Here is a 16,872-nt window from a genome sequence, read left to right on the forward strand (position 1 = left end):
ACTGCAGGAAGAAAGGGTGGCCGGGCCAAAAGGAATGCAGCAATATAGTCACTTGGGAAATCATAAAAAGTTCATGTTCACGTTAAGCCTATCCACATGACCAGCCCGTTGGCCAATCCCGGCACCCGGCCACTCATAAAGTTCTATCACAAAGTTGTAAATTTTCATAAAACAACAAGGAATTTATTGCATTTCTTCGTGTAGTGCTTTTAGAAGCAAGGTCTCGCTCTCCCCTCTTTCTGAGTCGCCATCTTCTTTTCTTTAAAGAGAAAACAAGCAGACAAATACACAGATCTCTCGAGTGATTTTCTGTCTGGGATTATAGCTAGAGGTTTTTTTCTAGAAGGTAATGTATTAGGTATGCGTATTTCTACATACTTTATGTCATTATGTTCCATAGTAGGCAATGGGCAAATAGTATTTGTGTTTGGATATATTTATTTCAGAAATAAGAATAGATAACACGAAAAACCGACCCACCGGCCTCCAAACTGATTATTTATTTAAAACTTTATTAGTTACGACACATATAGCTTGATACACAAATTTCTTCCTTCATTTACATGATATTCTGATACAGTTGATTATGTATGCTGGACGTGCTTGTTAAAAGGTTAGACATTGTTCATGAATGTATATTGGTGTACATACTTTGAATTTAACTAATGGGCCATTTAATAGCAATATGGTGTTAGTGTATCCACAAAACGTTTGAACAATCACCAATGCTACAATTTCAAACATTATATAGGCTAGTAACATTATGAGGTTTAGAAATACATTTCACACCAAATATGCATGCATTATTATTATTTCACATTTACAAAATACAGACAATTACGTTTCAGAGAGCATTGAATGATCAATCATAATTGTACGGAAAGCTTTTTTAAATATATAAAATGGCCTTTGCCAAATTCAACATGACCTAGGCTACATTTTTTAACAGGACTATACGAGGTCCTTACGAACCAAATAGCAATCATATCATTCCATTTTACCAACCAGTGTTATTAGCTCTTGCAACAGGGGACCTTAAAATAGCAAAGTATGCGTCTAGCTTAGTCTACAGCTTCAAGTATAGCCTACAAACTACCGTTTGCAATCACGCTTAGGTCAATTAGGGCCGCTCAGTGCAACTGAGAGACATTAATACGAAAACAGGAACAAAAATATGTAACAAACAGTATTTGAGGTATATCTGGTCGTAAGACAACTCCCACTTGACCATACCAAACATTATATCTTTAAAAGACCAACAGGCGCCAATGCGCAATGGATATTCTGACCGTAGTGTTTTCGCAATGCGGCATTCGCGTCGCCCACAGGCCAATATTTTAGAGATGCCGAGGATGCTGCAGAAAGGTAGTTAGGTCACACCTGCGAGTAGGCTAATGTCAGACCAAACGTTTGCAAACCGTATGTAGATTCCCAATAATCATATCTAAAACAAATATCTAACTATAGCAAGTATATATATGACAAATCTATAGGAAATCGTGTTCTTCTACTCCAACTTTTCCGCTTTGTAGCAGTAATGCAATAGTGTCAGGAGGGACGCTTATAGCCCTGATCATTAAGTAGATAACATATTGTGACGCAGGCAGTAGTCGGCGTGCATAGGCCATTTAGCCTTGACTAAAATAATTTGTTTAAATGTTTCCGAGACAATTTTCAGTTTAAAAACAACATGCCCCAAAAAGCTTAAAGCCTCGATACAACCTCTCACAGCAGCCATACTAATAATCACATGTAGGACTATATTTCCGTTTCAAATTGAGTTGCTGACGGTTGAGTCTAATGCCTGTATAGGCTGCGTCCCATGGATCTGGTGTCTCCTGTGTGTAGAATGTTAGGAATTGATGGAAAAAGGAAAATAACAGAGAAAACAACTGCAGCTAGTCTGAATTGTCGCAATAAAACGCAAGCTCGCCAATAGATAGTCTTCCCAACCGTCTGTTCTGCCGATTTGTTTGGGCTCTTTTTGGGTTTGTGTTTTTATGGCAGTTTCCGGCCTATTCATACATGCAATAAAAGGCGTTAGACCAGGCTCCCACACACCCTGGAAAGAGCAGTGCACTATTCGTTCACAAGAGTCGGTAAAGGATGGTTATTCTCACACACTGTTATATCCGACAGAGTCTGACACAAGATGAATCCACAGAGAAGTGGACCCAGTTGCTTTGTAGGCCATGTAGGTCTTTGCTCGAAGGATTGAGGTTATAGGCCTACGTTCAGGTAAATGGGAAATAATTGTAGTTTAACGGATGTATTGTAGTCTAGAAAGTGCACGTATTCTGGACTACTAGTTAGCCTAGTTTTCTAAGAGATCTGTTATCCAAACTGTAATCTAAATTATGTCTAACGTGAAAAGATGACTGACTTAGAAACGATGTATGAATGTAACATCCCATCCCAAAAAACAATTAAGCAAAAAAAGGTGTAAATATTCAACATGCTATTTAATTGGATTTTGTTTTACATCAAAAGTGCTTACCTGACGTACAACGTGAGGGCAGGTTTTTTAAGGTTTCCTATTGGTTTAATAGATAATTACTAAAAATTACGAAAAACACGCGGTAGACCTACTCAAACATCAAGGTAGGCTAATATCATGGGGCTACGCATAAAATGTAGCTTTGGTTCAACACTACCTATTTTTATTTTGTAGCTAAATATGAACTCCAATTGTAACCGCAAGTTCACGTTTGCCTAATTATTAGTTATTAGTAGCCTATTATTCACATTTGCCTAATGTTCATCAGTAATGTTTAATGGGCTACGATACACATTTTTACTACTAAATATATTATTTAGTCTAAGCTATATAAAGATATATTATGGAACATCGCCGCATAAGATATGTCGCCAAATTCAAATATTCAAACAACGCAAACATTGTTTCAATACACACAAATGAAGATATTAACGAATCCAGTAGCCCGTAAGCTATTATGTGGCTGATATTTAAGAAAACCGCACAAATATCACTTGAATAATATTTTATTTCAATTAGGCTACTTTTTCATAAACATAAAAAAACTAACACAACATTTAAGGACCATCCATGTTCTTGCTGGCCGTTACTGTAGAAAATCGCAACGTGCCATGCTAGACATTGGTAATCGGATAATTAGGATTATCCTTTAAACTATAACAAACTAAACCAGCTGTGGTCTACATATTGCATTGCAATTTTTTATTTTTATTTTACAACCACACTACATTAAGTTATTGTGGGGTTATTGGCATATTCAGTTCAACCAAGTTCAGTTTTATATTATTTTATAATGAAATTACATCAGCTTCATCATAATAAAACATACGCATACAAATCATAGGTAGTCTACTGTTTCGTTTTCCCAGTGTAGAAACGTTTTCAACCTTTAAAAAAATAAAGAGATTAAAAGTTTAACATTTATATCAATATTTAAATTCTTCACATCAAACGTAACGCCTTTCTGAAAATAAATCGATATCAATGCATGTGCATCATGTTTTATTGTTGAACGTGCATGGTCCTCAATCAAATAAGGCGATTATCAATATGTTGAATGTTAACAGGGTAACACATTTATATAAACAATTTCCAAGAGATTCTGAGTGCAGTTTGTCTTATTAGTGCACATCCAAACATATGTTTGTGAAAGGTAGTATGGACCTTCAGAGGATGAACAAATCTGAATCTGTGGACTGGCCCCCATGGAAACGGTTACGTGAACACTACCGAACCATGTTGTCGTCGAAAAACGTGAATGAATAATACAACTAAATAACAATAATAATATCAAAAAATGGTGAGCTCTGTAAGTGCCGGGCCTTCTACGGCTAGTTCTTAAAACCAGTATAAACGTAAAGTTCTCAATAGGTTAGTTTCACTTAAGCTCTAGTCCTCTTCCCCCTCTTCACCGACTGCAAGCTCAACGGTGATGGGGGAGCTCGCTCCGCTCGTCTTGTTCTCTTTCTTCCACTTCATCCTCCGGTTCTGAAACCAGATTTTGATCTGCCTCTCGGTGAGACAGAGCGCGTGGGCTATCTCTATCCTCCGCCGCCTCGTGAGATAGCGGTTGAAGTGGAACTCTTTCTCCAGCTCCAGCGTCTGGTAGCGGGTGTACGTCTGCCGTCCTCGCCGTCTATCTGCACCTGTCCAAGTGATATAAAAATACACGTTTTCACGCGAACAGGACAAAGAACAGTAATGAGGGTTCAAACAATAAACCAAAACTGATATCAGATGTAGCTGAACACAATAGCCTATCGAGCGAGAGATATAGGCCTACATATACGGGGGGAGGGAAAGGAAGGAAGGATATGATCTGCTTTTCCACCTGTTTGTTATAAACTAATAACAAACGTCATAAAATAAGTCGTATTGCAACGTGTGTAAATTTTGATTTATGTGATGATCTGAGCATCTACCTGTGGCGTCGAAAGTTGCGGTACATGAACATTTGTTGTGTATTTACCACCTCCCACCGAGGTTATCACGGTCTAGTGAACGCAGTTAACAGCCTTGTAACACCAGCCAGTAGCACTATATTTTTTTCAGCCATTTGCCCTTGGCTTGGTGTGTGTAATTCAGGCAAAAATGTTGCGATACAAGTGACATTGGTACATCCTATGTGTGCGTACACTGTTGACGTTGGAAGGCCACGAGAATATATTTGTGTGCGTGCTGGTGCGTGTGTGTGTGTGTGTGTGTGTGTGTGTGTGTGTGTGTGTGTGTGTGTGTGTGTGTGTGTGTGTGTGTGTGTGTGTGTGTGTGTGTGTGTGTGTGTGTGTGTGTGCATGTGCGTGTGTATGTATGTGTGTGTGTGTGTGTGTGTGTGTGTGTGTGTGTGTGTGTGCGTGTGTGTGTGTGTGTGTGTGTGTGTGTGTGTGTGTGTGTGTGTGTGTGTGTGTGTGTGTGTGTGTGCATGCGTGTGCGTGTGCGTGTGCGTGTGTGTGTGGTTGTGTTCCCAAGTCCCATAAAAGTGTTATGTCGGGTACGAATCATTTAATTCAAAGGAAAATAATACAAATAAAACATCCTACCGACCAAAGGACAAAAAATGTATTTGTTTTCTTCTAGGCCTTCGGTGTTTATAGTATAATCATACAGTGAATAACCTGATGAGGCTTTAGACCTATTATTACAAAAATACGACAACGTTTTCTCTGCATATTCACATGCGTAGAGCTAATTTGGAAAGGCACTCAAACTGTGGCCAACAAATTTGAATTATAAACCCTTAATATCCTACTAGTCATGTTATTTCTTCTTTCTTTCTTATTTCTTACTGGATATGTAAATTCGAGGGGGGGGGGGGGGGGGGTTGTGTCAGTGTGTTTCAGTGTGTGGGTGTGTGCCTACGTGGCATGAAACTCTTATGGAATAAATTATGAAATCACGTTACAGTATTATTAAATAAAATGCTGAGATAAAGTGTATATATATGTGTCAATATTTTGTGGGGTTCAAGAATGCTCATCTGATTGGCCTACGTTTGTTTACAAAGATAATATAGAAGGCCAGTGTATATACTATTACAAATTACTGTATTATACGTAGGATTAAAGTCACACCTTGGATCTAAAATGAGAGAAGAAAGGTTATTCATACAAGTAGGTGTATGCCTATATTCTACCCAAGGTTTATAAGTCTATTCTAGCATTCAGAAGTATCAACTCAAATGTCTTCCTTGATCCCTAAAGATGCAAATCAATATATCACAATTCAATGGATAGCCTACCACGCGTCCTCTCCAGCAGACCAGTAGAGTTTTCACGTGGCAAATTATCTAGTGAAACTAGATAGTGAACTCTTTCTTCACAATATTCTTATTCAAAGTTTCAACTATATAGTGGGAACATTTGTCTGACTGAACAGCTTTCTGATACAGGACCTTTTTTCTCAGTAGGCGTCCCCGTTCGATCAGTGAGTTTAAAACTATTTCCGTTCAGGGATCTCAGCAGCTGGATTTTTCTATTTTCTACTTGTACGGGTTGGAATGATTATAATCGTATGTGAGTGGGTGTGGAGCGCGCATGCGCGTGTGGGTATATCCTGTGAGTGAGCGTGTGTTTGCGCGCACATTCATTTTTTATTAAAAGCAGTAGGCATAATGTGTGAATGAGTGAGTGAGTGTTTGCAAGTCTGACCTTTGTTAGTGCGCGCGTCTGCTTGCGAGCACGTGCGCGCGCGTGTGTATGGGGGGGGGGGGGGGGGTGCACAATTGCCATTTCCTCTTGACTGCAGAGCGACGTATCCGTTTTTTCACTTTAGTAGAAAAAAAAGAGAACGCATACGCAGAAAGAGAGACCGATTAAAATGAAATCATTTTTCATCTATGTTGGGGTTTGCTGCACTCACGCTGTCAACAAAGATTTATTCGAAGCAACAGAAATAGCTTGTGCTTTGGAGGAATTCTGTTTCATCGCATGAAGAGGCCGATTAAAACAAGGCATTGTGCTTACTCATCCACTCCTGTGTACGTCGCAAACGGGTAGATTCTCTTTGGAAAGAAAGATGGCCGTAACTAAAACTAGAGAATATATATTGGTAGGTGTGGGTAGAAAAAAAATCCACATTATTTTTCGACAAGTGATTATTTATTTGGCTTAGAGGTGAGATGCGTGTAGGTATTTCATCAACCGATCATTCTCACCCACAAAGATTAACGGCTTTCCTTCGGACTCTGAAATCACTCCTGTACATTCTAGACATTCCTTCAATTCTATCGAACGCCCGGTCTGGAATTTGATCTAAATTAAAATCAGTAAATTCATTATGGTGGCTGTCGCGAGAGCCAGTGTCCGCGTTGCACGGGCATACGAGCGCAACCTCACATATTACGCACATCTCAGGCATGCAGGCAAGCGAGGAAAAGGAAGAATAACATATAAATCTTGGCGACACGTGTGTGATCATTTATTTTGCCCGTGCCTGTTAATATATGTTTGTACACCCACGTTTAAAGTGAATAACCTAAGTTAATCACTATCAATTTTCTGATTGAGAATTTATTTACCTTATTATAGCCCTACCCATGAATTATTTTGCAGTTCAAAGAAGAAATCGCCTGGGCTGTTCAGTTATTGTATTTGCTCACCATTTTCTTAGACCAAGGTTCACAAAAGGAGAAACCACACACGTGCAGAAACACGTAGGCACAGGCGCGCACACCTACTCTCACAGACGTCTGTGAAGTCACATAATGCCAGAAATATACACCCGCACACACGCACACACACGCGCGCACCCAACACGCACACACACACACACACACACACACACACACACACACACACACACACACACACACACACACGTAGACAAACACACGTAGACAAACACAGACACACGCCTATAGACGAGTTTGTATCGCAGGCCTGAAACAATCAGTGGAATGCTTATAACAATGAGAAACAGTAGCCCTTCATTGATGCAAAGTCAATAGTGAGGGGCATGCCTGGCCGTCATGATACAGGCTTCACTGACTGGATAACTCAGTTATTGATTGGAGACGAAGTGGTGAGGGTTTGTGATTTTATACCTTTACATTTTTCTTTTCAGCAAGTGTACAGGTAATAGCACACATACGCAACGAAATTCGCATGCGTAAACATAGGTAATAACCACACACACACACACACACACACACACACACACACACACACACACACACACACACACACACACACACACACACACACACACACACACCCATACACAGCCATTTACTTACTATCCGACTTTAAAGCATGCATATTTGAAAAGAATAACACTGGCTACTTCAATCAGCAACGAAAAATTATGCGAGACTCCATATTAAGTCTCAGAGGCCATGACGGATGTTGTTGTTGGTGTTGTTGGTTTATTGTGGTCTGGGGCGCTGCTCCAAGGGCCATATCGCAATGCAGCCTTCCATTCAATGTTCAGACTGTTACCAACACAATGACGCTTTCACCATCAGATGCAGGCATTCAAAGCTCAGACATCAAACCTTTATAGTGGTAAGGGATCGATCTGACAACAGGCCATTAACTGGATGGTACGTACAAAAGGTTCAGTAATGTAGAATTTGACAAAACTACTTCACAAAATATTTTTGGAGGAAGCTCATGCACCAGTTTATTAAGTTCAATCGTGCCATGGAAATACACACTTGGAATTCGGATTGCTAGTCCTATAAAGCAATAGGCCTACATGTTTCTTGGCTAACTGCACGATCAGTGAAGCAACCTTTTTTTCTTTTCCGTATCCAAAATACAATGCCGCCTGATGAATATTCACCAAGTCCTAAATTATACGGCTTTATAGGGGTTGAGAGTCATAAAATATCTGCTGGACGGCAGAGAGGGAGCGAAAGAAGCAGGGAGAGATAACGGACCCAGGGAGGGAGAGGAAGGAGTGGTCGTAAAACCAGACTGGCATGCTTCAGCTGCCGGCCTCGGCCGCTCCGCAACGGGACCAACAGTTTAAAGACCGTTTAACGTAATTATCGGGTTGAGCTAACGCGCACCTCTCCAACCAAGCTTTCCTCCGCGTTCAACCCACCTTTTTTACATGCTATTCGTCGATTATTGTCATCTTAACTCGAAATATTTCTGAATCCCCCCACGGATTATTTAGCCGTCTTGTTTACGCTACTCCCCTTACCTGAGCTTCGCATCCAAGGGTAAATGCGTAGACTCTCTTCGGTAAGTGAATGGTGGTCTTCGGCGGATGTTTGCTTTCCGAAGCCAGAGTCTGAGTTAGATGCGATTCTGGCGCCCAGATGTTGACTGTCGGAGTGCCGGTCAAACAGAGATCCGTGAAGTGAGCTCAGCGAACCGGATCCCAGCCCGTAAGACACAGCTTCGGCTCCGCTTGAATACATTTCTGGACTGGGAGAAAGAATTGATGGTAAACTGTTCCCGTTGCCTCCGTGCAGTCTAGAAAATGAAACTAATGACGATGAGCAAGGAGGGAACTCTCTGCCGTTTCCTCCATTGGTGACATGATGATAGCCACTTCGAGAGGAGTTGGAAGCGAGGGTGCACGATGAAGTTGGACAAGAGTCTGGAAAGGTGCTGCCGCTCAGTGCGTTAGGGAACACCACGGAGCAACTTGCTGCGGCTTGTTGGTATTTGGAAAACAACGCGTTGGCGTAGTACAGCGAACTCATAATTTCGTGCCGATGATTTGTAGGCCTGGGGTGGTTAAATGTCGACTTTTTACGAGGTAGTGTGAATTATTGGCTGGGTATTACTGTCTACATTTCCACAAAAAAATCACCCATTCCGTCCCCCCTCCCCTTGCTGTCTTTCCTCAGGAGCCACGTGACGGAGTTCCATGTGATGTCAAGATGTCCAATGGCCGATTTGGTTTGCGAATGGCATAGGGCCTGAGGGGGAAAGAGCGATACACAGCACCGAGTGTCCGCTTGAATGCGCGAATGAGCAAAGTAGACCAGGACAGTCCGTAAACTGACCAAGGTCGGTCCAATCAGCCAATTTACGGCACAGCCAAATATATGTGCATCGGTAGGCTTACAATAGGCCTACATTATTTTGGGAACTGTCCGATACCTCCAAATATTCATCCAAAACCTCGAGGTGATCAACTCATCTGGACGAATGATGGACAACGTTCTAGCCTATTTATTTTAGTTATTGTAATAATAATGATAATAATAATGTTATTATAATAACCAAAATCAACGCTTAGGAATAAATAATCTAGTAGGCCTACTTCACCGAACATTAACAATACATTTACATTTAGGGCATTTAGCAGACGGGTTTATCCAAAGCAAACTTTTCAATGAATGAAAAGTAAGTCCAACTGACAGATGTACAGATATATGTAGGCCTACAGATATAGCCTATATATAGAGAGGGAGTAGGAGAGAGCAATTCCCCCCGGCAACATTAGTCACATAGGATACAGCAGAACGGAACACGCTAGCGGGGGTATGGGAACTTAAGAAAGACACTTTTGTTTTGGTCAAAGCTTTCGCCTGATACTGACCCCCCTATAGCGTGGTAGCCAATGGCATGGCTACTTCTGCCGGCTGATTATTGGAAAAGTGGATCATAGCCTATATGTTGGTCATGTGACGTGAAAAGCCTGCATATGTTCCATTGTTGCTCACAGTGACTCATCATTTTAATAATTTATGAAATTCACCAAGACAATACCATTGACCTATGCATGTTTTATTATAATTAATATTATTCAATATCTGATCTTGGTTGTTTGTACAATCATATTCAATTGTATTCAATATCTGATATTTGTTGTATGACAATGTCAGACAATATGCCATAGGCCTATTGACAAATGATAGGCCTGAGAATCGAATCGGCGTAGGCTACCTGGTTAGGTAGGACAAGACCATCTGTTTCCGTAATCTTCCCCTTGGATGAGGCAAACAATATGAGCTGTGAGTATAGTCTCCACTGACTCAGTTAGCTGAACTCCTTAGCAACATTAGTTAGCCTAAGGCACACCTTAACGCTCTATAGGTAATGTAAGGCTATTTCAACTTTGTCTCTGCTTGACTGATTACATATCCACTCAGAAAAACTATTTTGTATTACCCTCCTTATTCTACTTAATCTGGAGTTAAATAGAAAATCAAAGTATTTGTGTGTAGAATTAGTCTTCCATACCAGAAGGTGTCTGGTTGCTGAGCAAACAGGGTTTAGGGTTGTCCTTTGACATAACGTTTAGGAGGTGGTTGTATGATATACAACCTTCGTTGTGGTTATAATAGCGTATCAACGCATGACGGAAAGTATCATTCTGTTCTCATTTTGCCCTGTTCATTTTTTTTTACACGAAAAAGGATGCCATGTGTTTAATCTTATAAGCAACAACACGTTTCTTAAGCAAACCGGAAATTGTCAACCCTTGAGTTTCCTTTCTCTTATAGCAAGAAGCCATACTGTTATAAGGGCTGATATGTTTTGTATTAAACACTGCTTTGGATTAATTAAAATGTCACGCATTTCCCTTGGTTACTTACTTTGTTTCATGAAGCAAAGGATTTGAAATGTAAGTCTGGCATAATTCCTTTACTATTCATGGATCATCATATTATATATTTGGAGAGGCTTGAATGTAAAACACTGAACAGTGTAGGCCTACATTCTGAATCCATCACTGCACTTAAAATTGTAGAAATTATCTCGCGTTCTCACTAGGAAATGATGGAAGATGGGAGAAACCTTCTCGTGAATCCTTAAAGTTTTAACTCGAATATTCGTCCTTTTTAACAGAATACCCATGTGCTATTTGGCGCAATCTGTGCTACTTGTTCATCGCCAGCAGTCTAGATTAAAATCTTTGAAGTGTTTCAGTGATCTAGCTTCATAGGAGGCATTTTGACGGCAAACCCCATGCATCTTGCCTGTTGGCAGTCCGGGGGTTTATTAAAAGAAGAAAAAACGTGACATTCCCTATAACTTTCAGCCATATGGAAACAATTTGACGGCACAAATACACTGACCTTGCGTCCTCATCTGCATTATGATGATGAAAGACGCGACTTTCCAACGGCTGAAGTGATGGGCCTAGAAGAACACGTCATAAATAAGGCAATGTTTTGATGAGAAGGCTGGCTCCGGAGATTTGCCGTCTGTTGTTTAAAGAGCCAATTTCCGAGTCGGGACTTAATGTTTGGCCTCGTGAACTGAACGTTTTTATCAGTCTGCGTGCTGACAGATTAGAGCACGCCTGTAGTAACTGAGAAGCTACCACAAGGCTAAAAATAAAACAAAAGGGAATTCCCTTTCCCTTACTGTTTTCTATTTTCTTACTTTTTTGCATAGGCTTACTTACATTTATTTTGTATTAATTACTCGATTACTTATATCTGTAAGCAAAACACAGACCTAATGCCATTAGGCAGCATCGTCACGTTCCGAAAACGATTGCGCTAATAGACCCACAGGTGCGGGAAATAAATGCGTCAAGTTAAATTGATAGTGGACTTTGACATTTTTATTACAGTTATTCTCTCTTTTTTTCATTTTTATGAATAGTCTTTATTTGCACTGTGCGCATGCTTTTTACCCAAAGAGAGAAAAGTAAGATAACATAAACAAACACCATCGATCAAAAAACGAACAAAAAACATGTAAGGGCATTAAGAGTAAAAAAGAGATAAGACTTAGGCTACTAAAACGGCATAAATAGGCAGTTTCATGTTGTTGGAATTTTCATAAGTTGCTAAGTCGTCATATTATAGTCGTCATCTATCACCTTCAACAACAACAACCACATAAGTGAGAAGAACAGTAAAAAGTGCACCATCATCATCTTAACTTAAAAACTATACAGCTGCCAAAGATAAAATTGTTAATGATCGTTTTCTAACAATATAGAAATGTTTTCACGATAATTGTTCGACAAAGAAAGAAAACTATCTTTTTTTCTTAGTTTTTTGTTTTGTTTTGTTTGTATTAGACACTAGAGACTATATTTGTTTATGTGCGTGTGTTTGACTAGGCGCCATACACTTTTACACGAATTGTTCAAAAGTACAAATACTTAATTCCCAGTTTCATTCATTCCCAAAGTCAAGAAGGTTTTAACATCTCCCAGCAAGCATAAGGTCCTATACAGTCACGTCCAGCAAAGTCGCCTTTCTGGAGACTTAAGTTCGTAAAGTTCTTGAAAACGTTGACTTGATTAGTCCAACGGTCTCACACTGTATGGCAAAAAATCTGTTCCGCCATCAGTTCCTTCAACGATACAGTCCGTGATTTATACACTCACAACTCACATGATATTTCACCGCTCCTACTCTATACGTTTTTTTTTCTTCTACATTTGTTTGCTGTCCTTGTCACAGCATTCGTCGCTGGCGGAAGACTGCGACCCGGCCGTCCCGGCGACGCTGCCCGCACCCCCCGCTCCCCCACCTCCCCCAGCATTGCCGCCCTCCCTGAGTTCTTTCTCCCTCTTTTCCCTCTCAACCTCCTCCTGTTCACTCTTGCTGCTGGGGAACTTGTCCTTGTTGTTTTCCTTCTTCCACTTCATCCGCCGGTTCTGGAACCATATTTTCACCTGCCTCTCCGTCAGTGCCAGGGCATGGGAAACCTCAATGCGGCGCTTACGGGTCAAATAGGGGTTGAATAGGAATTCCTTCTCCAGCTCGAGGGTCTGATAGCGGCTGTAGGTCTGTCGGCCTCGCCTCCTGCCAGCAGCTACGAGGCAGAAAGAGAGATATGGGGAAAGCGTGTAATATGATTAGTAAAATATTACATTGCCGCCTAACACAATGGTCATTGGTCAATGTTCAAAACCATCAGTTTTAAGCATTGCCTCTACTTTGAAATTTAAATAACTAAAATTGTAAATAAAGTAAGGTTCACAGACATGAAAAACGTACTATTATTATTATTATTATTATTATTATTATTATTTATTATTATTCACATAATGAACCATGCATGGCAGTTATGAAGTCATATAAGGTTTAACGTTTATATTTATTTAATACATGATCCAATATTTCTTTAATTAAACACTAAAGACATAATATAGAAAGTCAAATCTCATTGAATTGTTTCCGTTATTGTTCTCGTTGTCGAAAAGAATGTGTGTACACATAAACGTGTTATAATCCACGCTAGCTGAGAAGTTAAGAACATTATATATATTATGCAATTGCAGCGTAGTACTGTTATTGCACACATAAATATAGTACACGAGGTTGGGAATATTGCCCTGGCGGTAAGTTTTACTACTTATTTTTACACTTCACGGAGCAACGTTTAAATTACCTGGACATGCCCTACTTTTATTGAGAGATAAACCATACATGTTTTGGATCAAATTTCACTTTTGTGAAGTACCCTAGACAAGCAATATTGTGAAGGCACTCAAGTCATGTTGACGTAGGCCCACGTCATTTTATAGTTAATAATCAGCGAGATTAACCTATGAACAGACAGAAGCCTATTGGTGATTAATCTGATACACATTGGCATATTTATCAAAGGTAACACATACGAGGTACGTCCATTGAACTTCGACATTTGGAGCAAAGCTACAGCAGAAAAGCAAACACTAATTGGATAAACAATCCAAAGGCAAATTAGCTGTATGGAATTGGTAAAAAGAGAAGCCACAACAAACTAGGGGAAGGGGCAGAGGCTTACATATAGTACAAGCAATCATGGCCTATATGATATAGGCCTTTGTTATATAATATTGAATTGTATGGGTCTATTATATTAATTGAACGCCTTAAGCAGTTGTGTAGCCTATTGAAAGTCCGCAACAACCGTTAATGGTTTGCATTTCCTATTTGAAGATTACATTTCGCTCGCCATACAGCAATTAACGATAGGCCTACATGTGGAGTATAGTTTCAGCAAGAAAATGGAGAAACTAATCAGAGCTTTTATAATGAGTGCGATGTAGGCCTATCACACAATAAGGCCATGCCCAAGAGAGGAGCAAGGGCATCCATGCCACATCAGTAACCGCTTACTGTAGGCCTAAACCATATCCGAAGAGAACGGGCTGCTCTCATCAATTATATTCCAAGCATTTACAAAGCAGAATACAAGCACACGCCGCAACACATCCATCTAAGAAAATGGACTGCTAGCCTCTAGCCTACTGTAGCACACACGTCAACCCATTCCGGTTTCCTTTCCTTTCTCCATATCCCTTTTCCTATTCTTACTCACGTAAATCTCAGCCAGCGTAATCAATCCATAATGATGTGACTCTTTCAATTATAGCCATGGCCACCCATATCATCTCGGACGATGGTTTGTTTTTATGCAGGCGTTTCATTGGACCATCTGTAACATTCCACATTTCTATTAATGTTAGAGTTCCCGTGAACACAGAAAATTATTGAGAAACGGAATCAAACAATAATGCCCCACTCATAACGTATACTATAGCCTATGTATATTCTCAAAGTGGTTTATTTGTAAGCTACACATTAACTATTAAATCTGTGCCGCCATCGTCGTAAAACAGAGTACCCTGTGTATAGATTAGTGGAGTTCAAAGAAAAAAAAAGTTCACTTTCGACCCCACACCTAGATGTGATAACATTTAAAGGCTACAAGCACACGGACAGACTTACAGCAGCTATCCGGTCGAAACAGGCACGTTATGGGGAATGTTGATGTCCACGGGACCACAGTCGTAAAAATACAACGGTAAACTTTTGCCCTGGTGTTAACCAGCTCCGAGGTGTGTAAATGTGTCCAGCAAAGAGGGCACTTGAAAGATGCAGTTCTTCCCCCCTTGATGCAATAGTTTTGCGTTTGAGTGTGCTACTTCATTGATTATTTCTATATGGCCCTCCGTGTGAGATATACGATGTAGATCAGCTGTTCGACCTTTTGTATATTATTTGTATGTTCAACTTTAGACAGAAAAGTTCCTCTCGCGCTCCATCCCCCCTTCTTTACATCTGACCTGTGTGTGTCAGTGGGTCTCAGTCCTGTAGCGTGTTTCCTGAACCCTATGGCAGGGGTAATTAAACACTAAACTCATTCGCAAGTTATGGTGCTCCTAATAAAACCATAAACACGTATTGTCTCACTTGCGCATCACCGTAAAAGCCAGAAGTCGAATTGCTGCTCTGGCAAAGCTGGTTTACTCATTTTCGGACTTTTCTACCCCTATGCCCCACTCTCTGAGCCGGAGTGCAGAAGCGAAGAAGGGTCGCTATCGGCGCTCCGCCGTTGCGTTCGCTCAGGAGGCGAATACACATTTTTTTACATCAATGCTGTAGCCTCGCAAAGTTTGTACTCGTGAATGTGTTATTATTGAAGCAAACGTCCTCACCTTGTGGCCTCATCCATGGAAAGAGCTGGGTCGGCGAGGGGCTCTGCTCGGTGCCTTCCGCGTCATCTCCACCTAGTCCGGGCGCTCCGCTGAGTTTACAGTCGCTATACTGCACCAGGTCCGCGTCTTGAGCCCCGAAAAGTGTCTGGCGTTGGAGGGCGTCGTATCCGTAGAAGTTACCGGGCTCGCCGTGGCAAGTGACCGCGCATGGGCTCTGCGGGTACGGATTGCTGGGTAGGGTGGAGGCGCCATGGTGGTAAAAGTCCTGGATTTGCGGAGGGTGCTGAAAAGTTGCCCCCGAGCCGGGGCCGTAAACCACGGTGGGTCGGCTGCCAGCGAGGTCCTGTGCGAAGCCGCACTCGTAGTAGTTCGGACGTAACGAGTCCCCACTTTTGTATTTAGAGAACAGCGAGTTGACGAAATAGGAACTCATCGTTGAGTTGTTGGACGAAGTCGTTATTTTTTGGATTGTTAGGAGATTGAGAAGTTAGAATTAGTAGGATTGTGATTTTTGGTCGTGACTTTTCAGCAGAGGAAGAGAGACAAACAGCATACAAAAAGAAAGACAGGTCAGCCACCGGTGTGTTTCAATGTTGTGTTTTTCCCGACCACAACAAACAAGCCGGTTGTGAAGTGAATAGCGGTAGCCAGCCACAACAATCACGCCGATTCCATAAAATCTCCAGCGCAGAAGAAGAGGAAGGGTTCGTGCGCATCACAATTCCGGTATAGCGCGGATTCCTGCCAAGCTCTCAAACGTTTTTTCCGTGATTTACTCCTCTGCAAATGAGTTGTTTCATATTTTTGCCGGTGTCTGTTTCAGGGATAATTTGCATCTATTATCAACTCTTCATCCCATTGGCTTTCCCACACAGTGTTCCCCCTCGCGACGAATCTCTCGGTCTCCACTCTGCGCTCTGAGCGTCTGTGATGCGAGGAGCGAGAGAATGAGAAAAGAGAGGTGAAAAGAGAAAGAGGGGAGAGAAACACTGAGTGGGGGAGAAACGAGGGGCCGCTGAGAGTAGGGATGCAAAGGGGTGCAGAAGGGAGAATGATGGGGAGGGAGGGGGTGAGAATAT

General features: G+C 41.2%; 2 protein-coding genes across 2 annotated transcripts; both read right to left on the bottom strand.

Moving 5' to 3' along the window:
- Positions 1-2,987: 2,987 nt before the first annotated feature.
- On the bottom strand, positions 2,988-9,242 carry LOC311344196 (homeobox protein Hox-B7a-like). The gene is made up of 2 exons (XM_084468963.1): positions 8,642-9,242; positions 2,988-4,143 (listed from the first exon to the last, which is right to left on the bottom strand). The coding sequence occupies exons 1-2, from the start codon at positions 9,147-9,149 to the stop codon at positions 3,887-3,889; spliced, it is 765 nt and encodes a 254-aa protein (XP_084325089.1). The 5' UTR covers positions 9,150-9,242; the 3' UTR covers positions 2,988-3,886.
- A 2,785-nt stretch (positions 9,243-12,027) lies between these two features.
- Positions 12,028-16,239, bottom strand: hoxb8a (homeobox B8a). The gene is made up of 2 exons (XM_084488863.1): positions 15,794-16,239; positions 12,028-13,179 (listed from the first exon to the last, which is right to left on the bottom strand). The coding sequence occupies exons 1-2, from the start codon at positions 16,224-16,226 to the stop codon at positions 12,797-12,799; spliced, it is 816 nt and encodes a 271-aa protein (XP_084344989.1). The 5' UTR covers positions 16,227-16,239; the 3' UTR covers positions 12,028-12,796.
- Between the last annotated feature and the right edge of the window lie 633 nt (positions 16,240-16,872).

Source organism: Micromesistius poutassou, assembly GCF_964030765.1.
Source record: "Micromesistius poutassou genome assembly, chromosome: 1".
NCBI classification, from domain to species: domain Eukaryota; kingdom Metazoa; phylum Chordata; class Actinopteri; order Gadiformes; family Gadidae; genus Micromesistius; species Micromesistius poutassou.